The 26412-nt window shown below is 47.1% G+C and overlaps 1 protein-coding gene across 1 annotated transcript in view; it reads right to left on the minus strand.

Moving 5' to 3' along the window:
- Positions 1 to 454: 454 nt before the first annotated feature.
- LOC120496093 (hexokinase-1) overlaps positions 455 to 26412 on the minus strand; it is a 36378-nt gene continuing 10420 nt past the window's right edge. The window contains exons 3-18 of the mRNA XM_039696163.1: positions 25222 to 25370; positions 20391 to 20510; positions 17682 to 17777; positions 15820 to 15919; positions 15545 to 15728; positions 15211 to 15366; positions 12783 to 13016; positions 11801 to 12105; positions 11120 to 11268; positions 10913 to 11032; positions 9990 to 10085; positions 9178 to 9277; positions 7105 to 7288; positions 5206 to 5361; positions 4295 to 4528; positions 455 to 3595 (exon numbers count right to left, since the gene is read on the minus strand). Coding sequence (XP_039552097.1) covers positions 3451 to 3595; positions 4295 to 4528; positions 5206 to 5361; positions 7105 to 7288; positions 9178 to 9277; positions 9990 to 10085; positions 10913 to 11032; positions 11120 to 11268; positions 11801 to 12105; positions 12783 to 13016; positions 15211 to 15366; positions 15545 to 15728; positions 15820 to 15919; positions 17682 to 17777; positions 20391 to 20510; positions 25222 to 25370 — 2528 coding nt within the window. The 3' untranslated portion in view covers positions 455 to 3450. The remainder of the gene's footprint in view (positions 3596 to 4294; positions 4529 to 5205; positions 5362 to 7104; positions 7289 to 9177; positions 9278 to 9989; positions 10086 to 10912; positions 11033 to 11119; positions 11269 to 11800; positions 12106 to 12782; positions 13017 to 15210; positions 15367 to 15544; positions 15729 to 15819; positions 15920 to 17681; positions 17778 to 20390; positions 20511 to 25221; positions 25371 to 26412) is intronic.

The following is a 26412-nucleotide window of genomic DNA, read 5'->3' on the forward strand; positions in this document are numbered from 1 at the left end:
GGCTGGCACTGATGTTTTCTGACAGTTCAAGGTATCTCTTTCTCTTGCTGGGAGCAGAAAGCAGAGGATGATTTCTTGACGTTGCAAAAGGAATTCTCTGTGCCCTGCTGGACTCAAGGTGCAGATCCTGAGGTTTTATCCCATAGAAACAGCAACAGTTAAGGAAGCAGAGATGCCCCGAGCCCTTGTTACACAGCAGGCTATGTTATTCCTGTGATACATGAGGCAACAGGAACACCATGCCCCATGGTAAGTACATGCAATTCTCCATTAATAAATATAGACAGGATTAAATACCACACAGCAGTAAAGACATCCAGGTCAGCAATAAATCCCTCTCCTGCATGTTCACTTGTGCTCTAAGTAGCAAAACAGTCCCTGCAGTCAGTAAAGAAAAACACTTCAAGAAAATAATTTTTATGGCAAAGGAATGAACAAAAAGCACAGAACGGGGTTCAAAAGTTCAGAAACACTTTATTTTGCCTTCTGCTATTTTCTTAAGAAAACAAAACAAAACAAGGTCTGCTTGTTTTAAAACCCATTCAAAAGGCTTCTGAGAGAACCCCAGAGGAGTAAGGAGCAGATGACATTACAACAGTGGTATGCAAATGGTCTTTTCCCCAGGAAATATAAGATTTTTGTGTTCATATTGCAGTAATTACAGCTTAACAGTTAAGAGGACTGTGATTTTATTCACCAAGCCTAAAAGCTTTAAGAAAGACATCTCAGTCATTGCTTGGGTAACATTGGAGACATTTCTTCAGACAGTTATAGCTTGTGATTCACTTGGAACAGTTTCCTAGGGGTAAGAAGTAGTCTGGAAATGGAAATCCCACCATGTCTCCCTTTGGAAAAGAACTGCCGTGTCTTACCGAGTACATCAACTATGGTCCATGGTAGGAAAAGTTAGAAACACAAACTCACTCCCTATTTGTTATGAGCTGGATCCAATAAACAAAACGACCTATGCCAGCATCTCCAAAATCCACAGTCACCCTGAGACCAAGTTTAACTTCCACTTCTCCTTCACCCTCTATCCTGCACTGAGCCTGGTCCTCAGGTGCCAAAGAGCTCCAAACCCAGGTCCCCAGGCACGGCTCACACCACCCCTACAGCACTGCTGATGGCAGGCACAAGATTTGCAAACCTTCAAGCAATTCAAATGCAACGTGTCCCCTGTGCCCAAAAAAGTTTCTCACCTTCTTCTGTCTCCTGTTTGGGGTCATAGCTGCACATCAAGGCTGTCAGAGACTATTCAAGCTGTAACGTAAAACGCGTTATTGGAGAAGCACAGCTTTGGTGTACACAAAAAGGGGCTTCCATCTACCACAGCTCCAACACAGGCTGTGCCAGCCAGTGCTGCAGGAGCACCTGACACCGGGGCTGAGCCGACGTTAACCCTACACACACAGGGAGCTTAGACACACATGTCCATCACCAGCCTAATGAAACCACACCGCCCTCGGTGCAGCACCCCGAGGTCCTCCTGCACCACAGATCCCCCTGCACAAGACAGGGCACGAGGGGCACTTGGACAAGCCACATGGCCCCCAAGATTTGGGCACTGTCAGCGCTGTGCCTCTGCTGAACTACGTTAGGAAACACGAGGCACGGGGACCTGTGTGAATCTGACCCCGAATGCCCGGGAATAAAAACACACACACAAAACACAGGCACCACTGGGATTAGGTTGCAGCTCTCCCTACACAATAGCTCTTCCCAAAGCACTAAGCCACCAGCCAACAGCACCTCTTCCAGAAAGAACCACTAAACACCAGTTAACGCACATCAAAAAAGTTTAATATTTTCACAAGTATCACGTAACACTAGTACCAGAGCTACTAGTGTGCAAAGTAAAAAGACCCTCTACCTTTGCAAAACCAGTTAGGCATGCAATTTTTCAGGTAGACACACACTTAAAGCTGCAATGACTGTTTGTGACTTACAGGTTACTTTACAACATTCACTCACAGTGCACCATAATGCATATTGAAATGTTATCGATAGGTAGGGCAATCCAAATCTTAGGGAGTGGAATGAGAGCAGAGAAGAGCAGCCTGCAAAATTCCATCTACTTTCTGCAGGAAAAGGCAGCAGGGAAAACCATGCGGACATCTGAAATTCATTTTTGGTAGAAGAGTGGGAATTAAGGACTACTGTGTGGTCTCCCTCTTTGCAGAAAGTGGTGTGACTTACAGTTATTACTGGACACATGCCTTCCTAACTGCTTCTCAATTTAAGCGATGCAACTGGTATGCAAATATAATAATGGCATTGACTGGACAGAGGACAGGGTACACCATGTGTAAATGATCTGCTGTTGCCTTCGTCCTTGGAATAAGCTGCACCCAATTTTGGCTTTTTGGGTTGTTTACGCACATGAGTCCTCAAAGGCAAGATCAAAACACAACCTTCCTCTTCCTTTCTGCGCACTAACTCTGGCTGGGTGTCTGTGTTCTGAGTGACTGCTGGACAGCATTAAAGATTAAAGCTCTGTGTGGAAGCAAATACCCATTTAAGGCGAGAGACGGAAGTAGGCGCATCCGGGGCACGCGGCTGAGCTGCAGGTTTGGTGGAAGGGCAGCTGCAGTGCCCTGACCTAGACTAACGAGAAGAGACAGGAACTATTTCTGTAAGAACCCTTCGACAGAAGAACACAGCACAGCCATGTAGGGAGCATAGATCTACCAATTTGGCAGGTCTGGAGATTTGGATTACCCCAGGCACCAACCACTCTTTAGGGACTTCTCGCCGAAACGTGACGGACTTCGCCCAGTAACACAACACTACTCACAGAAGCAATGGGGAATACCAGTGGAACCAGATCTGTGGGACAAGGGTGTTTACTTTCACCATGACAGGAGGCATCAAGGAAGCGAGTAAGTCGCGGTGTCACGTCCCACTACAGAGTTACGTGCGTGCACAGTGCTGACACACCAAAATGTTTCACAACCGCTTGAGACGAAACAACAGCAGGTAGATAATGCAGGAGGGAACTGTTGCTTCCCCTTCACTTAAAAGCATCAACACCCAGGTCTGGTGGTCAGCGTGCTGGCAGTGTGCTTAACAGGGATGCTGCAAAGAACACGTTTGGTACGATGCAACGGGAGCTCTCAACGCACATCACTTGGGGGCAGTTTCGTCTCAGACAACAACTGATTTTTGACAACTGCAGAAATTATAGACTGGGGTTTTTTTCCCATGACCTACAGATGGGGAAGGTACCAACAAGGTGAGTAAGAAACATGCAGATTGGGGTCCAGAAACAGGAGATATTATTAAGAGCACACATTCTATCTTGTATCCTATTTTTTTTTTTATGTCATTAGTTGTACTTTTTTTTTTTCTCCCCCAATAAAGCAGTGAGTTCTGAGTTTTTTACCAGTTCTGACTATGCAGTCGCTGCTTTATGAGAAACACAAGACAGAATTGAGGCCAGGATTGTGGAGTTCAGTTCTGCTCAGCCTCACGAAGCCTGCATCCCACCGCTGTGATGAGCGCTGCCCCTTTCCCGCTGCCGTCCTCCGACAGCAGGAAGGTCACGTCGCAGTTGGGTGCCAGATCTTTGACTGTTTGGTGCATGATCCTCGAGAAGCTGTGAAAGCAAACAAGGGCAGTGGGTGAGAAGGTCCTGCAGCAACTGTGGAGCACTGCCACGGGCATTTGCACTGTGTCCCCTCTCATCAGGATAAGATGTTGGAAACCAGGGTGGATTTGAAGCCTGGGAGCAGTAGGAGTTACAGGAAAAAAGCACTTGCCTCCCAGCCCTGCCTGTCTGTGTGAGGTTAACTGGGATCACTAATCCACAGCAGAGGGAAAAGAACAGACCAAGTAAGTCCCCTCCTTCCCACCCATCTCCCTCCATGCACACTAGAGGTGGGCACTGGTTCTCTTCTCCTCCTGCCCCAGCTCTTTTAGACTCCTGCCCGCACCTGCATTGTTCTGCAGCAACTCCTCTCCACTGGACACTGAACAGAAACATCCTCCAAAGAGGCACCAGGGCATTTCAGCACTGCTCTGTCATTGCCTGTCCACAGCCAAGAAATCCTTCCCTTGCTATACAGCTTCCAACTCACTCGGCAAGCTGTGTCCCCTTCAGTTTGTGAAAGATTCTTGACGTGGTGACAAGTCATTCCCAATCTTCTCATTGGCCTTCAGAAAGCCCTGAGCCCCCTGATTAAGACATTTTTTCCCCTAGTTCTTATCCCAGCAAGTGAGAGAGTCCAGTTGGGAGCATCAGGAGGAAGGACATACAGGCAAGGCACAAACAAAAGCTGAGAAGGCAAACACTCACTGCGGGTGGAGTTTGTAGAGAGTTCCATCCACACCAACCGTTATCTCCAGGCGCTCTAACCCTCTGTTCTCCCTGATTTTGTCTACAATGGCAGCCATCCCAGCACCACAGAGCTGGGCTGCTCGCCTCGACACCGCCCCACAGACTGTCTTGACAATGATGCTGTCGTCGCAGGTGCTGTTGAGCCCCAGCTGCTGGAGGATGGTTCTCACCTGCAGCAAGGCTAACCTGTCACTGTGGGAGGAGAACACCATGTCACAGGTTGCCCTCAGTCAAGCCATAAGCCTCATTGCACTGATGGTGCACCCACCCCAGGCAGCAGCCTCTCCTGACAGCACCAGTGACCCCAGGGAATGCAAATTCCATCATCCCTGCACTGTGCTGCAGTGCAGGAGAGGAGTGCAAGCAGCAACAGAGGCTCCAAGTCCAGCTCTGCACTGCCTCCCTTTCTCTTTTCTTACCATGGGGCATTCCAGGAAAATATTTTTAACCATGACCTTGGGGTTTTTCCCCTCCCGTGAAGCCTCAGAGATTGTTTAAAATACAGAGTCCGAGCAATAAAAGCACAAAAACACGCAGTAAGCAGTGCTCACTCAGCTAGTGCTCATTCAATTCCACAACTGCAGCTAAACACACACAAGGGGCCCAGGAAAATGGCTTGATTTCCAAACAAGGAAATAAAATGATAGAGTGAGGGAATCCTTGACAGCCCTTCCCAGGGTTTAGAAGTGAGCATTGCTAGAAATTCAGATGATATTGTAAAGAATCCTCCTGCACACACACAGGCTGAAACTCAAATTCTCTCCAGAGAAGCAAGCAATGCTCTCCAGCTGTCCCTCCCATCCAGCAGCGTCACCAGATGAACACTACTACACTATGTCACTCTAAGCAGCCTCCCCTGCAGTGCTCACCTCTCAATCTGAGAAAGGAACTTGGTTTCAAAGATATGTCTGGTCTTCAGTGTCTCTGAAATCTGGCCTCGGAACAGGAAACCCCGTTTGGTGAAGTCGATCAAAATATTGCGGACTATTTCCCCCAGGTACATCCCACTGATCATTTTCTCATACCTGCAAGGAAAGACAGTTCAGAGGGAGCCTGCCCACCTTTGCCAAGGCAGCATCATTATCAGCCAGCTGTCCTATGCACAGAGAGCTGCAGGTACCAGGGCCAAGCATCACTCCTTATCCTGTGCTAGACAGAGGGCTGCAGGTGGAAGATATTTCCCCTCTTTAGCCTGAGGCAAGACTGCAAGTGGGAAACTTTGGTCCTGTGTGCAGAGTTGGGGGCTGAGAGAGGTTCAAGACAGCTTGGTTCCTCCCTGGGGTTTTAGGATAACTGGTTTCCTACTGGAAACCAGGTGCTTGAATTAACTGAAGAGCACAGACCAACCCTGGACCACCAGACTGCCTACTTGCAGGTCAGTGGTCCTGTGAACAGGCTGGACATGGTTTTTCCCATCCTTTATCTTGCACAGGGCTGGTTTTGAAGCACAGGACTCCCTTAAAAACGCTGCATTTGCAGTGACTGTACCTTGTGGTTTCCCTGCAATTTTGCTGCATGGAGCCACTGAGCTTTCTCTTTGGAGGTCTCAGCCATGTTTTGCTCTCACTCCCGTCCAGCATCATTCTGGTTTGAATGGAGCATTTTGGGGCCTGTAAGTTGTGTCCTTACCAACAAGAACTGAGCAGTTCCTTTTCCTGAGAAGGGCATTCAGTGGTGCATCCTTTATTTCACCTCCTGAAGCTTCACAGCAGGGTTTGTGCCCTGGACTGAGCAGAGCCCATCACGCCATCCTGCTGGAAGCAGGCCACGCAGTCCATTTAATACCATGAGCTCTCTCAAGCTTGTACCCAGCCAGTGTCCTCCCTCCTGAGTGCCTGACTATCTCTGGAATAAATTATTCCCCTGGCAGTCTCCACTACTGCCTTTGGCTGCTTACTCCATGCCAACTCTGCTGCTGCATCAGGCTCGCTCCACGTCTGCCCCTCTGGGTCTGTTTGAGCCTCAGCTTCTAAAGAGCTTCCTGTGGGACTTGCCAGCTTGTCTGTATTCCTCAGGTTTTTTGTGGGCAGATTTACTCTAGTCACAAAATCTTTTTAAAAGCTCCTGGCATCAAAGCACTGCTGCAAAGAAATGATGAAAGATTGTAGTCCTAGCAAGCAACAGTCCCAGGCCAGTTTTATCAGTGCTGGGTACTGGGTACACCTCCTTGTCAACTTTCTCTTGAAGGGGACAGGGAAGCACTTGCCCAAACAAAAGGTGAGCCCCAAAAAGGGGACCAAATTCCAGAAGCAAGAAAGGCAGGCCCTCTAACATTACCTATCCCATCCAGAAAATGGTCTGAAATAAGAGCTGGCTGCAACTGCTCGAGAGCTCCTGACTGCTTCACAGTGAACAGCTCCAAGCTTTAACCACGCCAGCCGGTGTAAGTTCAGGACTTCCACAGGCCCAGCCCTCTGGAGAGTTCAGCTAAAAGAGATTAACCTGAGACCCAGAGTAAAAGAATGACTAGCCATCTTATCCTCCTCTGTACAGCACAGGACGAGAAAAAGAGTCTTTTCATAATTTCAAGACTTTTCAAGTCCTCACCAAAAGCCCTGCTGTAGAGTCCCATGGCAGCAAATAAGGCACAAAAAAGCAGTGTCCAGGAAAAGCACAGAAAGGGGAGATCCCACAGACTGATCTGCAGGACTGCAGTCATTTTCCACTCTCAACCTCTCCCTTCTCAACTGAGACAAACCCAATTCTGTCTTAAAAGCACTTAGGGCAGCCTGGCTCACATGCACAGCCCCCTGTTTGTGCTGCAGTACCTCTGCTTGCCAGCATTCAGGGAGAAGTCATCGACTGCTTTGTCATATATTGTCCTGATGTCATCCAGGCACCCGTTGTCCCCGAAGGCTCCCCACTCCGTGTTCACACACATCCTCCCCTGCTCACCATCCACCATCTCTATGTTCTTCATCTCCTCCATGTAACAGGCATTGCTGCCCGTTCCTGAAAGAAACAAACCCTGAGGTTACTCTTTGGATGGAACAAAACAAGGCTAAAGCCAGCACCACAGCCCTGACAAACATTCTGGGGGATCTTGAACGTGGGTTTTTTTCTGAAAGAAGTAGTTGAATCATCATTTGAAACATCAAAAAAAACCCCAAACCTCGACTCTTCAACATTCCTAAACTGAAGGAGAACATGACTCCTGTGGTGCATTGCTCAGGGTGGCTCAGAGAGGAAGCTCACCCAGGCCAGCTGGGCTGAGGGTCCCACGCTGCAGGGAGGAAGAGCAGGGCAGCCCTTTCAGCACAAAAATCTCACATGCTTCTGAGCCCAAAACTTCAGGAAGCAGATAGCTGGATTTTGCAGTTGGGAACCACCTTCCACAAAGCCCACAGACCCACAGAATTCAGGGGAAAATATGTTGAACTGAAAACCTCAGCAAATTCTGAGGCAGCAAGGGTTTTACCAGCTGACTGCTTGAGGGGGTTTCTGATTTTAGTTGCTTATTTTCTCCAGCAGGAGGGTTACTTCCATGTTGAGATGAGGTCATATCTGATATTTTTTCAAAGAGGATCCTAAGGAGTGTGGCAAAGTGTTCCATGTACACAGAGTTCTTTAGGAAGGAAAGCTTTATTAGCAAAGAGAGGCAGCTTTAGCTGCCACCAGGGCAAAAGTTCTCTTGAAGTTACTTAAACTGTCATTTAATCCTGCATCCCATATTATATACCAGTTGCTACAGCATGTCTGTTTTCCTTTGCCATGTTTTTAGGGAATTACATCAATACAGTCTGAGCTAAAATAGATCCTCCCACAGTACTCCCCTGCTGCAGGAGAGCTGAGCCCCAGCACAGGGTTTGACAGAGGGAATGTCTGGGTTTGCAGGCTGAGAGCCAGGTTTGCAGGAGCAAACCAGACCAAACCCAGCTGCAGATTGCCAGCAGTGCTCAGCCTCCCTTAGGTGCTGTCAGCCAGGCAGGACAGAGGGAGCTGTCAGAGCCCTGGGGCTCTCATTCCCATTATCCCAGAGGTGCCCAGGCCCTCCCTGATGCCCTGCTCTGCACACAGACACGCTGGCTGCACAGCAGATCTGGCAGGGCTGCAGTGGACAGTCCCCAGAGGGTGTCTCAGCACCCCAAGGACACGCTGTCCTTCCTGCAGGGAACTCTGGTTCCTGAAAGCAGCCACGCTGGAGCTGCAGGCATGACTCCCTACCCACACTGCACTCTGCTGACTCATCCTGGACGCCTTCCAGCTGTCTGGAGGAGAAACTGGTGGCTTCTTTCTTTCCTCCAAGCCACCTCACAACTGAGAGCATTCCTAAAGCTTGCAGGTGCCTTGTCCCCTCTCCTCCCATGGAAAACTCATTGCTCTGGAGAGCTCTGGGAATTCACACTGCCCCGTGACTAAGGTGGCATTTGCAAAGGCAGCAGCAGTCGCCTGTGGAGTGACTTCAGCTGTGTCACTGCTGGGAAGGGAGCTGTGTGTCTGTGCTCAGTCTGCCACAGCCCTCCAGCACATGCCATCTGGGAATTGTGGCTGCACTTTGCAGCTTTATTCTGAGAGACCACTTGCTTGAGGAAAGCTGAACACCCCAGCAGGGACACTCTGACAGGCTAAACTAACAGGAGTTGCTGAGGGTCCCTGAGGCCACATCTGCTCTCCTCCCCACCAGCACCATGCCTTTACCAGATAAAACAGGGTTTATTGTGCATCACAGCCTCTGCTTATCTCAACTGACTGTGGACAGAACTAAGCTGGCTGTTGAATTTTGCTCTCTTTTACTCCTAGATATCCTAGCTTTATTTTCAGTTAACCACAGGGATGCCTCCATGAGAACACAGACAGATGGGTGGATGTGCTGTTTAATAAAAAGCAGCTCTAACACGTACCCACAATGAGCCCAATTTCACAGTTTGGATCTTCATAAGCACAAGTCATCATTGTGCCCACTGTGTCATTCACCACAGCCACCACATCCAAGTCAAATTCCTTTGGGAGAGAGAAAACAGCAGTGAAAAAATAGCAGAGTCCCTCCCACCAAAGGGGATGATGTAGAAACACACTGGAAACAAACAACTGAAATTACCAGCCTGATTTCACACATGCCAAAACAGGAACCTAATCTACCAGCAGGCAGCTAAGGTATGTGCTCTACCTATGACAGACTGTCTTCAGAATGAAGTTTAACCCTGGCTTAAGTATGTTTAAGCACATATCTTTTACATAGGCACATGGTATAAACATTCAGTATCACAGCAATTGTGTAGCAATTCCAGTAACAAAGGTTTTAAGACTTCCTTTTCCTTGGCTAATAAAATCTGTGCAAAATTAACACCCTTCTCAGGCTATTTTTCTTCCCTTCCTAGAAAGTTTTGGTGAAACTGGTTGAGGCTTTTTCAAGATGAAGAAGAGAAGGAGAAAACTGTCCTTTAGGGTGCACTGAGGTGCATTCCCACAGTCACCATTTAGAAAACAGCTTTCTCCATGTATGTGGAAATTGTCACAGAGTTTGAAAGAAGCCTTGAAAGTTCTGGCAAATGTGGAAAGTCAGAAGCCTCTGGGGAAAAACAATCTTCTGTGCAAGACAGGAGGCACAGCCTCTGTCTACAAGGCACACAGATCCTGTGAGAGGGAGCCAGCCTGACCCACAAAGTCTGTCAAGTCTGGAGAGGAGTAGAATGAGGAAAAAAAGAAAAATTACCTCTCTTCTTTTAATTCCTTCTCTAAGTAAATATACCACATCTTCTCCCTCACAGTCTGTAGCTTTGAAGCCTTTTGTCCAATTGAGAAGGATACCCTATAAAGCAAGAAAAGAGGTTATCAAGTTGCTAGGACTCAGATGCTGTTCTGTACACTTAACATCTCAAATACTTTAGTGTGATGCTTTACAGAAGAGTTTCTGTGAAAAGGAATATCTCCTCAGTATGTTGAATTTGCATCTAAAACAACTAATTGTGATTGGATTCTAAATTTCCAGAGCAATGCAACCAACACTGCTCTGGAAAAAAAAAGTAGTGACTGGGACAACAAACTCAAAAACCCCAAAGAAGTGTTATAGAGAATATGCCTTTCTTAAAAGAAACCCCAGCTAAGTACACAGGAAGCTATTAACAGCTGCAGAGGTTGGTGTAAGCATGTGGCAGTGAAGAAGTTAAACATGTAAGTGCAAAGAACACAAGTCCATTTGCCAGGGATGTGCTGCAGGCCACACTGGTGACACAGCCCACAGACTCTGGTGCAACCACTCCATCCAGTGAGACAAGCTCACCTGGGAATAGGGATGGGCAGCAGGGATGGACTTTTGCTTACTGCTTGCAGAACCAGGGAGGTGTCACAGACCAGCAGGTTTACACAGTTGGAAAAAAACATAATGCCTTATAAAAGGGATATGACCACCATGGAAAATTTAAATGCTCTTATCTGTCACAGCCACAGGCAGCATTTGCATTACTGCCCTTAAAGGAACTATTTATAGGAGCTGCTGTACTGGTCAGGGTCAGCACACGAACCTTCCCCTCGTGTGACCTTCCTGTAAGCGTCACGTGGATGACATGAGGCTGAAGGCAGAGAAACCAGGTCTGGCATAAGCACAGAAACAGATTGAAAAGATACTAAGGAACTTACAGCATCCAGACTGGTCTGCTTGCAAGGGAAGGAAAAGGTGAAGCCAAGAGGAAGACGTGCTCCTTTTATCCCCATATAATCCAGGAAGTCAGAAATGCAGGTAACGATGTGATCAAACAGCTTTGAAGAGAAAAGTCATAATACTTGAAGTTGTACAAGTTATGTGCTCTTAAAGAGTTATTTTACAAGCAGCAATGCAGCCAATACCTCTTCTCCTGTTCCCTGCATCACCTCTATGGGAATGGCATAGATCTTGTTGTGCATCTCAACTGTTCTCCTTTTACCGCTGCGGATTTTCACCAGCAAAACTCTAAAGTTTGTCCCTCCGAGGTCAAGTGCCAGAAAGTCTCCATTCTCTGTAAAAGAACATGTGTGTATATTTGAAGAACCATAAGTGAAATCTGAATAAATGCTTCTCTCAAAGTATTCTGATAGAAAATCTCCTAAAAACTCAGTTGGGAAGATCTTCATCAAAGGAGGAATTCAGATGCTGCTCTGATTACTTTGTTTTCCTTTAAATCAACAAGGGAAAAAGAACCCACACAACTGTTCCCTGAGAGACTGCTGAGATTTGGCCAGCCACCCTGAAATGCAAAGTACCCAAGTAACGTGAGCAAGCTTCCTATGTGTTTGGGTTTATGATCCCACCTGTGGTTTTCCCCCCTCAAGCTGTGACTTTGCTTGCACCCTGAGGCAAGGACACAGGATCAGGCTGCCAGCAACCAACAGGCCAGCAGGGCCAGCGCTGGGGTCTCTTCCTTTGCACAGCTCAGGTTCCTCTCTGGCTGCACCAGATCTGCTCAGCCTCGCCAAACCCCACACCGGGAGCCCATTTTGGGCACCCTGTAGCCAAGCCAGCATCGCCACCGCAGCGAGGGCACGCTCTACCTGTCCCATCCGGCGTGCTGCGGACAAAGGTGGGCAGCATCTTCACTTTGGCGGTGTCGTGAGTCTTCTTCTTCAGCCCCGCTTCCATCTCCGCCCTCATCCTCTTCTTCACCTGCAGCAGCTGCTCGTGGGTGAGCTTGAACTCGGCCAGGGTCTCGTCGATGAGGCGGTGCTGCTCGGACAGCCGGTATGCCACGGCCGTCACCATGGCCGCCCCCTTGCCGCTGCCGCTCTCCGACAGCAGGAACCGCACCTCCGAGTCGGGCACCAGGCGCCGCGTGGTCTTGTGCAAGCGCCGGGCGTACCTGCGGGGAGGGGAGGCTGCGAGCCCGGCCTCGGCACTGCCCAGCCCCAAAATTGGCACTGCAACCCCCCAGAATCTGTGCTGCATCCTCCCCAGAAACTGCACTGCATCCCCCCCCAGAATCTGTGCTTCATCCCCCCCAGAATCCACACTGCATAACCCCCAGAATCTGCACTGCATCCCCCACAGAATCTGCACTGCCCAGTCCCAAAATCAGCACTGCATCCCCCCAGACTCTGCACTACATCCCCCCCAGAATCTGCACTGCCCAGTCCCAAAATTGGCACTGCATCCACCCCACAATCTGCACTGCATAACCCCCAGAATCTGCATGCCCTTCCCACCAAAATTGGTAAAATTGGCACTGCATCCCCCCAGAATTTGCACTGCATCTCCCCCAGAATCTGCACTGCCCTTCCCACCAAAATCTCAGACCACGGTAGTTTTCCCTGACATTGCAGTATCCAGTTACTCAGGGTTTTGGCTCTTTTCTTCACTTAAAAGACACCTCCCCTTTCCCCCAAGCTCCCCAGCTCAGACCTAAACCCCTGCCCACGGGGCGTTCAGGGGCTTGGGTTCACCACCTCCCAGCCTGCCTGGGTGACGTCCTGGGACGACACCTTGCAAACCAGAGCCCGTGGCAGCTGAGGTGGCAGCAGCAGGAGCAGGGGCACTCACTGGGGGTGCATCTTGTAGAGGGAGCCATCGACGCCCACGGTGGTGCGGAGGCGGCCCACGCCCTTGTTGTCGCGCAGCTGGTTGAGGATGGCGCCCAGCGTGGAGGCCACCAGGTTGGCCGAGCGGAAGGACACGATGGTGCACACGTGCTGCACGGCGATGCAGTCCTCGTGGGACGGCTCCACCCCCAGACGGGTCAGGATCTCCTTGGCTTTGTTCAAACCTTCCTTGCTCCTGCAAAGCAAAGGGAAATCCTCAGCGGGCGCGTGCCGGACTGCAGGACTGAGGCACATCCAAACATGGGTGTCCCTGCCTGCCTGGGGTTTGAGAAGGTTAGAAAGAACATTTCTTAGAGAGCCTCCATGAGGCTTGAGATAAAACACTCTTGTGAAAAATCTGTATTTTATGATTGGCTTTTCGCAAATATTAAAATGAATGTTACATGGGTTATGTTAGAAAGTTATGCTGTATTAATTTTCTTAAGTAGTGTGTTAAATATAGTTTTAGGTTATAACATAATGTTAAAATAGAAACTATGCTATGTAGGATACTTTTTTAAAGAGAGGACTCCCTCCAAGATAGCAGCCACGGGATATCTAAATCTTTCAGGGAAACAGAATTTATTGCCCCATTATCAAAAGAAACTAACTTCCTGCTGCCTCGCTCAAATTAAGAGGAAGGAATTGATAACGACCAGACAGAATCCTTTGTTTGAATTGAATTTATGCATCATGTATGATGTGTATGAATATGCAACAGGCTGTTGTTTTAAGGGTTAATCCTCTGTTAATTTCGGGCTTATTTTGCCCAGAAAGAGGTACCCGGACCATCGGTAACTCTTTGTTTCTTATTGTCTTGTATTGTCCTAACCTCAATTGTTCAGATTTTTATTACTCTAATTACATTACTATTTTCATAACCATTTTACTACTATTAAACTTTTAAAATCTTAAAAACAAGTGATCGGTGTTTTTCACACTCTGAACATGCATTCATTCACAGATGGAAAAGCTTTTCATTGAAGCATGTTTCCACTAAAGCATGTTTCCTGGTGCAAACATGCCACCTACAAACAATGCAATTCCAGGTACCACAGCAGCCACACCATGGGGAGGACCTGGAGGAACTTAAAATGTTTTTTTCATTACAGTGATGCTTTAAACTGCAAATGGCTTGTCTCAAGCATGAAGCACCAGCCCCACAATTCAGCACAGGCCTGAACATACACCTCATCCCACACTCATTCCCTCACACGTCTTGATAAATTAAGCCCAGTGAGAAAAACAAAACCCTGAGCAAAGGTTGCCTAAGCAATTTCATCCTAACAGGTCTCTTCTCAGGCTTTTACAACCCTACTGAATCTCTGCCTCTTGCATTTTTTTTCCCTCGTTAGCATCGAGCCTGAGAGCAAATCTTCTGGCAAAACTTCTTGTCCAGCTCAGCCATTTCCCAGACAAAAATACAACGTGTATATATCTTGTCATCCCTAACTGCACCCCATATATCTTTTTAAGTGCTCTTGCATCTTGCTAGCACCAGCTAGAAATTTGAAGCTGCACAGGTATGTGCCCCCTGCTCATAACCAAAGTGCCTCTTCCAGAAGTAAGGTGGGATTTCAGGGCAAATTTTTCCTCTTAATAATGGAATTATTCAATAATTGAATTTTTCTCACTGCTATTCAACATTACCTTGGTCCTCAACACAGACCTCTGTGGTTAAAACAAATGAACACACACATTTAATGAAAAGCTGTTCACATAACATGGTCTGCAGGGACAGGAGCAAACTGTGGCAGGAGGAACAGGCATTATAGAAGTTACTGGCTGTTCCTTTGGAGTCGTACTTGCCATTTCAAAAAGAAAATCCAGCCCAATGACTATGGCCCAAACCATCCCAGTGATGTGAATTTTAAAAACACAGGGGGGAAGAGCCTGTGAGCACTGACCAAAGGGGTGATGACACTCTAAGAACCCAACTGGCACATAGCTCAGAGGTCACTGTGCAGCACCCGGCCCTGCCTACGAGACTGAATGCTCTGCCTTGTCGCACTTGTTTTCCTTCTGCCCAGCAATCCCAGGGATACAGCAAGGAGCAACACAAGCATTTGCTAGGAGGCACTAAGCCAACTCACTCCCATGTTTAGCTGCAGGGTAGCAACTCTGTGAGCAGCCAGAGAGGTACTACAGCTTGTATCCTGAAACTGCGTGGACTGGCAGACTTTAAAGTTCCTCCCAACACAGAAGGGAGAAATCTTGGGGAGGAGGGCAAAGACTGTCTGCTGGGGGTCCACATGCCAGCTCTATGCAGGCAGTAGAGAATGGCAGACACCCCCAATGCAGCAGGCTTCCCCACAAAGCAAAAAGAGCAGGAAAGTTAACATTCAGAGTCACTCTGAAGCGCAAGGAGTGAAAAGGGATAAATTACTCACTTTTCAATGGCAGAAACATGCTTTGTCTCAAACTTCCCTTTGGTGAGAAGCTCAGGGGTGATTCTCCCCTCAAAGAGCAGCCCCTCCTTGGCCATCTTCACCAGGATGAGCCTTACCAGCTCCCCCATGTACAGCCCACTGACCATCTTCTCAAACCTGCAGGAGAGGACAGCAGTCACCCACAAATCCATGGGCAACAGTGGGAAGCAGAGCCCAGCCGTGCCACCGTAAGGCCTGGCCCAGCCAGAGGCAAAGCTTTATTGAACTGCAGAATTGCTAACACAGGAAGGAAATGGGGCACAGGACAGAAAACAAATGTCCACAAATGACTCACAGCTGCTTCCCAGGATTGAGGGACCCGCGGTCAATCTCCCGATCGAACTCGGTCCTGATGTCCTCCAGAGCACCGTCGTCTCCAAAGGCCCCCCACTCCGTGTTGATGCACATCCTGCCCTCATCCCCCTCCACCAGGCTGATGTGCCTCATCTCCTCCATGTAGCAGGCGTTGGTGCCCGTGCCTGGGGGGAAAGGAGAGCAGGAGGGGCTGAGCAGGCCGGGCAGGCAGAGGCAGAGGCAGAGCAGCCCCGCGCCCGCCGCAGGGAGCGTTACCGATGATCAGGCCGACTTCGCAGCGCTGGTCGTCAAAGCCACAGGTCATCATGGTCCCCACGGTGTCGTTCACCACAGCCATGATATCTGCATCGTAGTCCTGGGGAGCAACAGGGCGTTACTTGGGAGGGGCATCTTGGAAGGAGTTTTGAGTGAGTTAGAGATGGGACCTCTAAGTTGGTTTTGATGATGTGGTTTATTTTTTTATCTTCTACATAGGTAGGGAAGGGTGAGTTCAGCTCACAGCTTTACAACATGCCTCAGAAGGTCACAACACCCCTAGTTACAAGACTTTTAGGGATTTATTTATTAATAAAACACTGCCAACAAGGATATTTATGATTTTGACCCAACCCTTAAATATTTCATCTTATGGACTCATGCTACAGTGTCAGCTTTCTTAGTCAATCATGTTATAACATACAAACCTACAGTACTGCATTCTAAACTTCTTGTTTACTCTTGTAACTACTTTTATTTTTATATCTTAAACTCTAAAACTCTAAACTTTCCTCCACTTATTGTGTTTTTGCTTCAAACTATAAATCCACATTCTTGCTTCTAGCACCTTAGTTTGGAAGCCTTTTCCAAGGTCTCAGATCAAACCCTGTGTTTAATTCTAAACTTTGGCTGACAGACCCAACGCTCTGAGAATTCCCTACATTTCAAATTCCAACAGCTTGGGCCACAGGGTTCCTCTGGAAAACACTGCTCCTGTTCCTCACCAGTTTGCTTTCAGCAAAAAAAAAATCACAAGGAACAGGAGACAAATAATCTGTCTGAATACCACAGCTCATCTTTTAAAATATTCCCTGTTCTGTCTGCCAGTTCCCCATCCCATGTACCCAAGAAGGCAGTGAGAGCAGACTAATGCAAGCAATAAACAGCACCAGGATCACTCTAGAGAGCACAGGCCTGCTCTCACATGAGCACACAAGCAGGAAAGAAAAGGCCCATACACGAGGGAGAAGGAACTTTGCACTGAAACATCATGGAATGGTTTGAAGCAGTTGCTTGAGGCATCAATCTAGAAAATATTTCTTATAGGTTTACTTAAACCATCAATGTGTTTTACTTCAAGTGAAGATTTTAATACAAAAACAATATAATTAAATAAATTACAGGCAGCCATTCCTTTTCAGGTCCTTCAGTGTGTGAGATATGTCTAATGATAGTAAGTGACTCCAGTAATGTTGTTTGGTGAGGGCAAAATTCAAGTTTGCTTGAGTCCACAACTGCCCAAAGAAAGCAAATACTTCACAGTTTCCAGTGAATTTTTGGATGCTGAGTAATCAACATATGACCTGGCTGCAAGCATTATGCAAACCTGAATTCATTCCCTCTCACGCTCAGTGCCTTTTTATTTGTTTAAATCAGCAACCTGGTCACCTTCACTCTCTATAAAGTCAACACTGAGAAACTGCAGAGAGCAAGAGCTCGCTGAGCCTGAAATCCCCTTCTCCTCTGCTCAGCTCCTCTGCTACTCCCACGCACAGCAGGTGCACAACTCAGCTGAGTCCAGTCCACAAGAAACAAGTTTCTCAGGAATGGGACGTGTTGGCATCACTGAAAAGCCACAGCACTGCCACACAGCACTTCTTCAGTTTTTGAAGAGTGATAAAATCACTGAAGGTTGCCAGCAAAAAGCCACGACACAGCAACTCAGCTCTGTGCTGTGAGGAAAATCACAGCTTCCACATGGCAACTCTGACGCCGCCTCATTTTTCCAGCAAACCCACACATTTTCATGCAAGGAAGCAGAGCTCCACCACCACTCAGACCACCTGCTCAAGTGAGTGACATGAAGAGTGGTCTCTGACAAAGCTGAGATACAGCTAAAAGAGAAAAGGAGTGCAATTTACCCCACGTTTCTTGATGGCCTTGTTGAGCAGCCTCACGACATCTGCTCCCTCCACTCCGCTCGCTTTGAAGCGCTTCGTCCAGGTTATCAGAAAACCCTGATAAAACAAGACAGCAACATTCAACATAAGACACACACTGATTTTTTTTTTTTCCTTAAAAACAAGATTTCATACCTCAAATGAATCTTCAGGTCCCTTTTCTCACATGACCTCTAACAACCCAACCTGAGACAATTGGTGGTCTTAGAGCCTAATTACAGTGAGCTGAAAGATGGAAAATTCTTTTCCCCTCCCTTGCTAGAAAATGGTGTGTTTGCATTTTGTATTTTCAGCCTACTCTTCTCCCTGCTACTCCTCGACAGTTTTTCTTGGAAAACCATTTAATCCTTTTGGGCCATGGAAATAGACTGCTTTCAGAAAAAGCTGACTGTACAGGACTGACTACAGACAGGGATATGATGTTGGCATGTCCAGGATTCAGCTGCAGTGGGGATCAGGCTGCTGCACATTTACTGCCTGGAGTCCCATCTGTCTGGTCTTGTTTAACTGTGGCATCGTGTTTATGGGTTGAGGCAAATGAAAATACTGGAGATGTAACAATGCATGTCCCTACTTTACAGCACAGATCAAAAAGGAAATCCTGGTATTGAATTCCTTGTCTGCAAACCATCATGAAGAGCCTGCAAATCCCCCAAGGTAATGACTACACTGATTTTCTGCTATTTGCATAATGCCTGGCTGAATCAGAGCATTCAGTGTACAGGTAAATAATAATAAAAGAAAGAAAAGAGTATTGACAGTAATCAACTGACAGAAAGACAACTCAAACCAGCTCAACTTTCCATACCCACCACAATATTCACATCTGTCACAACAGGAGTCCAAGAAACCAAAAACCAGAAAAGCTGAAGCTGTAGGCACAAGCAGCCATTGCCCAGATGTATGTTTGCCCATATCTCAGCTTAGAAATCAAATTTTTCCTCCAAACTGAGATAGCTACAGGGAACAGAGGGTCAGGGCAGCTCTTTCCAGATCAAGAGATACTCTCCTACCCCTCGACCACAAACTCAGTTTGTGTAAGTTTTGCCAATGGAGCACCATTTAGAAACCCAGCAAAGCCCCATGCCGCTGTGCAGGGAAACTGTGGGCAAAGCCTGCTCTGCTGGCACAGCTTTCATGGGCAAAAAGGGCACCTTGTTTCACAAAACTTTTATAAGAAACTGGTCAAACCACACTGGCAAAGAGCAGCTCCTCTCAGCGTGACTGGCCACTGTGCTGGAAGGAATTTCTCCTTCACCAGCAAAGCCTTGGCAGCAGAAAGGAGCCCTTGGAATGCAGCAGGGTTGAGTGGGGCCCAAACATGGGTGCCCATCTTATCACCCTTGGAGCAAAGAGGGACCACCTTGCCTCCTCCTGCTCACCAAGCACAAGAAAACAACACCCAGGCAAGCGCAGCCTCACAGAAGTAGCAATCCAAGAACAAACCTGGCCCACAGAATCCAGAGAAAACATATTTTTCAAACACTCAAAACACATCAGCAAAACTGCCAATAATTTTTTTTGTTGTTGGCTTTTCTCTTTAAGAGGCACCCCCCCTTGTCTCATTACTATCCCACTCCACTCTGCCACTGCTCAGGTGTCCCCGTGGCACCCATGTGCTGCCTGCCCCACACAAGCACGACTCCATCCCAGCTGGCTGGAGCCAACCAGCCCACAAACAAGCACCTTTCATCATGCAGCTGAGCAAACCTTCCCAAGGGCAACCCAACTTCACAACCACATCCCCAGCACGGCTCTGCTGTGGTCAGGAGCCCAAGCCTCGCCATGCTCCATGGCCAGATGGGAGAGCTGCCCCAAGATCAACTCATCTCTTCTGATCTGATGCAGGTAAAGGCAGCTCTCTGCTCTGAACTGCTTTCAGACCCTGAGTTAGTCAGCACCCTTGGGTTCAGCTCTCAGCACTGCCCAAGAAGTATGAAATGTAAAGAAATCATGCCTCACCTGGCCCTCCTCAGCACCAGCATCTGAGGGGCTGTTGCACCAGGCTAACCTAGAGACCTGCAAGCTGGAAAAGCAGGTCATGCTTTAACAGGGCAGCCTCTGAGTGTTTTGTGTAGATTTAACTTTCCTGCACTCGTTTGCTACACCGTTGCCATGGCAATGCTGTACTGGGAGGCTGCTGAGTCATTTGTGGTACAAGGAGCAAAAGGAGGACAACACCGGAGCATCCTTGTCCTGGGAATGCCAGCAGTCAGGGAACAGGGTGGTTATCCCCATCCCCTGCACTGCAGGCTGGCTCCAGGTGACCTGTCTGAGTGGCCCTGGTCCCCGGGATCAGGATCACGCTGGGCACAGACACCCGGATCCAGATCCCTGTGCACTCGTGAGGGACAGCAAACCCCAGCACACCCTGCTGGGCAGGGTCACACCAGCCACACCCCGGGGAGAGGGGGAAAAGGCTGCACAGGAGGCAGGGAAAACCACTGCCATGTTTAGAGGGTAAGCCATAACACTGAGGAGCTCAGCACAAAACACCGGCTGTCTCCTCCTCTCTGTTACCCAACTCTTTCAGGCAGAAACATAAACACAAACACAGTCTAACAGTGAGATATAATACTCATTTATCCCAAAAATGAGACTTGTCTGGGATACTGCTTCAATAACATGGCAGCTCTTCTGTGTATTAAGAAAACAGTGAAATCTTCTTACCTCATCTAGCTTGGATTGTCGACAGGGGAAGGAAAATGTAAACCCAACCGGCAGTTTCTTGTCTTTGATTTGTTGTTTCTCCATAAAGTCTCCCAGGCATTCAGCAACATGATCAAAAAGCTGTAAGAAAAACATTAAAACACCATGATTAGACATACAGCTTCAGGGAGAAAATGTTTCAAACTCCATATGAAAACTGCTCTGAGTGAGAGGAAAGGGGAAAATAGCTCTCCAGATTTTAAAAGATGTATAAATGGCATAGCTATGAAAATACTCTCAAGCAGGGTATACTAATACCTTAATAAATAATACATTATGAAATGCATTGTCCTTTTACACACCTAATCCTGTAGGCATCTTTTACACCCATATAAAAACACTTCCTGAAACAAGAGGCTCGTGGCTCTCGAGCCTGCTGTAACCCTTCCACTTAACATTTGATGAGAACAAAAATGCCTTTTTAACCTTTCTAAAACAGGAAGGAGCCAGTCCAAAGAACATTTGGGATTCAGTTCCACAGGAGATTGAGCACTTTTACAGTGATGAAGAGAAGACAACATCTGCTTGTCTCAAGCATTGCTGAGACCAGAGAACCCAGCACTTTGCAGGAGCTACCCAAAAGAACATCATCCCAAATCTAGTCCTAAGACACACAAAAAACAAACAAAAAGGAAATCCAAGGGATTCATCTAAATATTTTCCATGTTCTGAGAAACAACCCAAAATGGGGATGTTGTCTGCACTTTTTTGAGAGGTTGAACTATGTAGGCAGCCTGCACCAGGCTTGTGGGTACCAACTCCCACCCAGATACCTCAATGGCACCTGTGACCATGGCACTGTGTCCCTGTCAGCCAGGCCAGGAACCAGGGAGGCACAAAGCACACTGAGCCACTTAGAAAGCCCCTCAGGTAGACTGCAACGCTCAAAGCTGAAATCAAGCCTGAGCAACTGAAACAACAAAAACCCAGGTTTGTATTTATCAGCACCAGAAAGCCAGACATGCCTTCAACTGACCCATACCACAGATGGATGGCAAGCTATTAACAAGTCACTGCCTGCCTGCCCCAGGATATAACTGTGCCTCACATTTGAACTCCTTGAAAAACAAAAACCCAAAGAAAATTGAACAAATCCTATCTACAGCATTGGTGGGATGAGAGGAGGTAATCTGCCAAGAAGACTGGGGATAACTGGGAGGGAGTACACAAAGACATCTGTTGGTTCCAATTAGCCCACACAGCTTTATTAAGAACAATTGAGAGTCTTGGAGAGACAGGAATGTACTACAGACAGACTGCAGCAATTACAAAGGATGAATAGGAAAATTTTGTCCTTCAAAGCAGGTCAAGAAGCAGTGTGCGTAATGTTACAATTAAACTGAACACCTTAAACTCATGCCTTAAATGAGGTCAGATTTGATTAAGGAAAAGTACAGTGGTTTCCCAGGGAGAATGTTGCCATTCACTGCCCTGGGCAAATCAAAGACATTTTTCTGAGCCCACGCAGAGAAACAACATGGGAATGCAATGCACTCTGCTGCACTTCTGGAAGACAATTTTCAGCTGTCCAGATGAGGGACAGAGGAATTATGAAAATAGCTGCAGTTACGTAATAGAATATAGCAACTTCTCCAGGAGGAACACAGAAACAGCAGGAGTGTGTGTTTTGATTATGCTTCCCATCTGAAAGTATCTTGCTGAATACTCAATCCTACTGAACTTTCAGCTGCTTCCAGGATTACAAACAAAAACCAGGGGCCAACCTGAAACCCCTCGGGAGTTCAGAGAGCAGGAAGCAGAAATGTTGACTGTGTATGTTGTTACAAAAATCCCTCTCATGCAAAGAACTACCAATGCATAGAGAAAAGACGGGATCTGCTTTGTAAGTCTAAAAGCAAAAAATTCCTGGGCATTCCCAACAGACTCCAAAAAGTCTGTGCACCTGCTGTGTTTGCCCACACAGGCCTGGCAGGATGGGCTGAAGCCCACCTGTGTGAGTTAGCAGCACACTGGGAGGGCAGGCAAATCCAGTTAACTATTAGCCATAATGTGGACACTACAGGAGCTGTGTCTAGTCAGTGATGCACGGTCTGGCAGTGCTACTGTTGTTCATAAACCACAGAGGGATGGCATGGCTCAAAAGCAGAAAAAAGACAGACATTTATTAGTATTGCTACCACTGACGCTCGTAAATTTTTCCTAAGGAGACTCAAGGCAGCGTCTGTGTGTGCCTGTGCCCATATTAACATCCAAACCTTACCAGTGCCAAATGACTCTGACTGGATAGTAGAGGCAACATGACAAAGATTCAGTAAAATTTCATTAAAGTATGGAAGATGCACTGAGGAAAAATCAAAGTCTTCTTTTACCCACTGATTTGCAGTAGGGAACAGTGTGAGCTAAATATTTTATCATATGTCAAAAAGAGGGACAGAGAGAATGCCACAGCCAAGAGGAAAGGACCATCTGATTTACAGACCTGAGGCAATACAAACTGAGACCCTGAGCAACAGATCAGGCTTAATTCCCCTGACCAAGAAGCTGCCTGCTCAAACTGGGCTCCAAGAGGTCTCCACAATGATGCATTTGGCCAGCAGACTTGGACAAGCAACTGGAGATCCAAGCTCAAGCCCAAGCCCCTCAATGGGGATGATTTAAGGAGCAAGGAAACCACAGTTTGAGATCCAGAGAACAGTCACAAATCCATAAGTTATCTCCAGTCATGGCAGAACACAAAAAGCAACACCAAAAGTCTCAGGCACATTCCCTTTCACTGAGTTAGCACAGGAGACAGGATTCTTACAAATTTTCTACCTGCTATTATACTACTGAAGTCAATCAGAGTTTTGCCCTTGACTTTGATAGGGAACTGTCTGACTGGTAAAACATGGTAAGCCCATGCCTGACAGATGGACAAAAATGGAAGTTTGAATGCTGTGAAGTAGAAAATATCAAAACAAACCATGTTAGTGAGATGTGAAGCCATAAATCACAATCTTTCAATAAGCTGATTACGCACTAAGCTTTAGGAGTGTAACTCAGCAAAGTTAATGACACAGCTTGCTGGAAATCATTAGTAGCCTACCCCACACAGGCAGCTCAGTCCAAGTATTCCACAAATCTGGCTCGGACATTTCAGAAAACCTCAAGCATAGACATCAGTCATAAGCACCAAATCATCAGCAGCCTGTCTGCCTCCTGGGCATCCCCCTGCTTCCCTCTGAAGGCACACAGCAAGCACTGGGTATCATCATGGAACAACTTCAAACCCGGGTGCTATTCTGATAACGCTTCCAAGTTCTGCTCTGATTTTCCTGGTACTTCAATACTGTGCCCATGGGGTCAGCAGAAGCCTTGCTCGCCTTTCATTCAGCCTAAAAGCCATGACAAAGCCTATCAGCCTGAGCTCCACACAGCCAAATGGCTTTTGGATATTGAAAAATTAAAACACAGATATGACAAACACATGGAAAGAAAGCAGAGCTGATGTCTCCCTTCCCAGCTTCTCCTTACCACCCTTATCATGTCTCCATCTAGAATCCCCTAAAGGCAGCCTGCCTTGCCTCCCCAGGACAGACACTGGGGTGTGCAGACAGCCCTGCTGCCTGTCAGCCTCCAGCTCCTGACACCCATCCATGGACAAGCAACTCCTGCTGCCTCTGAGCAGCCCACCCAACTTCCCTGTCCCTGCCAGCCACAGGCAGCTCAGCTCAGCACAGCCTCTCTCCAAAACCACCCTGTGGGAAAGCCACTGCATGACCTTTTGGCCCAAAAACAAAGCCATAAGGTTAAGACAAGTCTTTACAAGAAGGTTATTTTACTGCTGTAGTTCAGATATCACAGCAATGCTTTTATCAGTTGTACTGGCAAGACATGAGTGCCATCTTACACTCACTGCTGCATGGGAATGAAAACCACTTATTACATACAGACAATAAAGGTATTAAGGTGACTACAGAGAACATATTAAAGGTAGAAATGCTGCTCCCATATTTCTTCTTTTTCTCCTACTTTGCTTATTCTTGTGAAACAAACTTCAAGTTTCCTGTGGGTCTCACACTCCTGAACAGCACCTTATTCTAATAAAAAGTGTAGAAACTTTGTTGTTTCCAACAACGAAAATTACTTGTTTTGCCTAAGGCTGACACAGAGACAAATCTGCCAGTGTAATCCACTTCCTGATCATAAAAAAAAAAAAAAAAAAAAACCCAAAAAACTTAAAAAACTTTCAACCAAATCAATTTGAAATCCAAGTGTACGCATACAAATATTTTCTACACTTGGAACAGGGAAGACTAAAAAAAAAAAAAAAAAAACCAAAAAACCCTTTAAATTACTCAGCAAAACTTAAGTGAAGCTGTGACAAAACATTCTATCAGCTTCCCGTAATTTTTTCAATGTACTTGTACTTTCCATGAATGCTGAGTTGCTCAGACTGCCAGCACAGAGATGTGGCTGTCATGGTGATTTCTACCCCTCATCTAACACTACAATTGCAGGGCTGGTCATGTTCATTGCTTACAAAGACTAAGTTGTTTTCCTGCTCTCCATTTGTACTAACAGAAAGTAAGTTCACTATAAAAACCAGAATTTTTCTTTCTAAGCCATCTTTTCCCTCTCTTATCCAGAAGTCTCCCACATGATGACAGCAGGTTTGCAGCACCCATGCATGCTCTGCTACACTCTTTATTTTAATTTTCAGCATTGACACTGAGGTACAGTCTGCATGCTGTAGGTTCAACTGCCACGATGCTAAGCTCAGTCTTGTGGGAGTTTTCTAAAATCTAAGCAGCTAATCTTCAGAGGGATGTGCCAAGGAAGAGGTGCTTACCCGTGTTCCACTCCCATGCATGATGTCCTCTGGGGTGTTGTAAATTTCACTCTCCATCTGCACCGTCTGCTTTTTCTCATGCGATACCTTCACCCGAAGAATTCGGAAGTAAGAACCACCAAGATCCAGTGCAATGAAATCTCCTTTCTCTATGTGGAAAACAAGACACAAGTGATTAAAAAGCGTATGCAACACAAATCTGGGAAACATCAAGCTTGGTAAAGTGCAGCACGGAAGCAAATGTCCAGTCCCTACAGTGCCAGCTGCAGGGCATCCCCATGAACCTGATTCCATTGATCTGATTCCCTACAATTTAACAGGAAGCTGGTGCAATGGCAATGCCAACCACCATGGATACACAGGCAACTGCGATGAAGGTTTACCCACAAAGAATTCAAAACAGTGGACAGTCTGTATCCAGATCTCATGATGAAGATGGCAGAGCAAAGATCTCAGGAGAAAGCCAAAAGAGATGTTGAAAACAGAGACAGTAAAATGAAGGGATGCCAGACCACTGACAAGCAGCCTTTTGCTGTAAATAAACCTGTGTCATTTTGGCAAATAACAATGAATGGTGGCTGCTCTAAAATCAACAAATTACACACAGATGTAATGGAAGTAGGAACCACTCCCCATCTCATGTCCAGAAAGGCTGAGATTCACTGCAGACAGATAAGAGAAGTCAGAGAAACAACAGCCTAAAAAACCAGCCCTGTACTCCTGCAGGAGTTACTCAGAAGTTGTGATGCCTTGCACAGAACTCCTAATGTCTGCCCAGGAGGAAAGAGTTGGGGTACCTCCATCTCCCCCTGTGCTGGAGAGAGCTGAAGCCAATCCAGTACCCTCCAATCCCCACAGACTCCGCACACATGGCCTGGCTATCTGAGGAATCACACCTTTGGCACCCCTGGAGAGCAAGGCAAACATATTTGTCTGACCTGCTGGTGCTATCTCATGCCCTACCAAAGAGGGAGCAAAGACAGTGATTGTCAAAGTCTGCAAAAAGATATTTAGGGAAGCAGTGTGCACAACTTTCTCACACAGGAGTGTGTGCCCAGGCTGCAGACAATCACCGGGGCTCTTGGCAAGGATTTGTGTTTGTGCAGGGCATCCCGGGCTCACCGAGGCTGCTTGGAGGGCAGCAGAGCAAAGGCAGTGGTGTTTCCTCATCCTGCTTCCTCATCAGCCGTG

The sequence above is a fragment of the Passer montanus genome, unplaced genomic scaffold, assembly GCF_014805655.1.
Source record: "Passer montanus isolate IOZ18808 unplaced genomic scaffold, ASM1480565v1 scaffold96, whole genome shotgun sequence".
Lineage (NCBI taxonomy): Eukaryota > Metazoa > Chordata > Aves > Passeriformes > Passeridae > Passer > Passer montanus.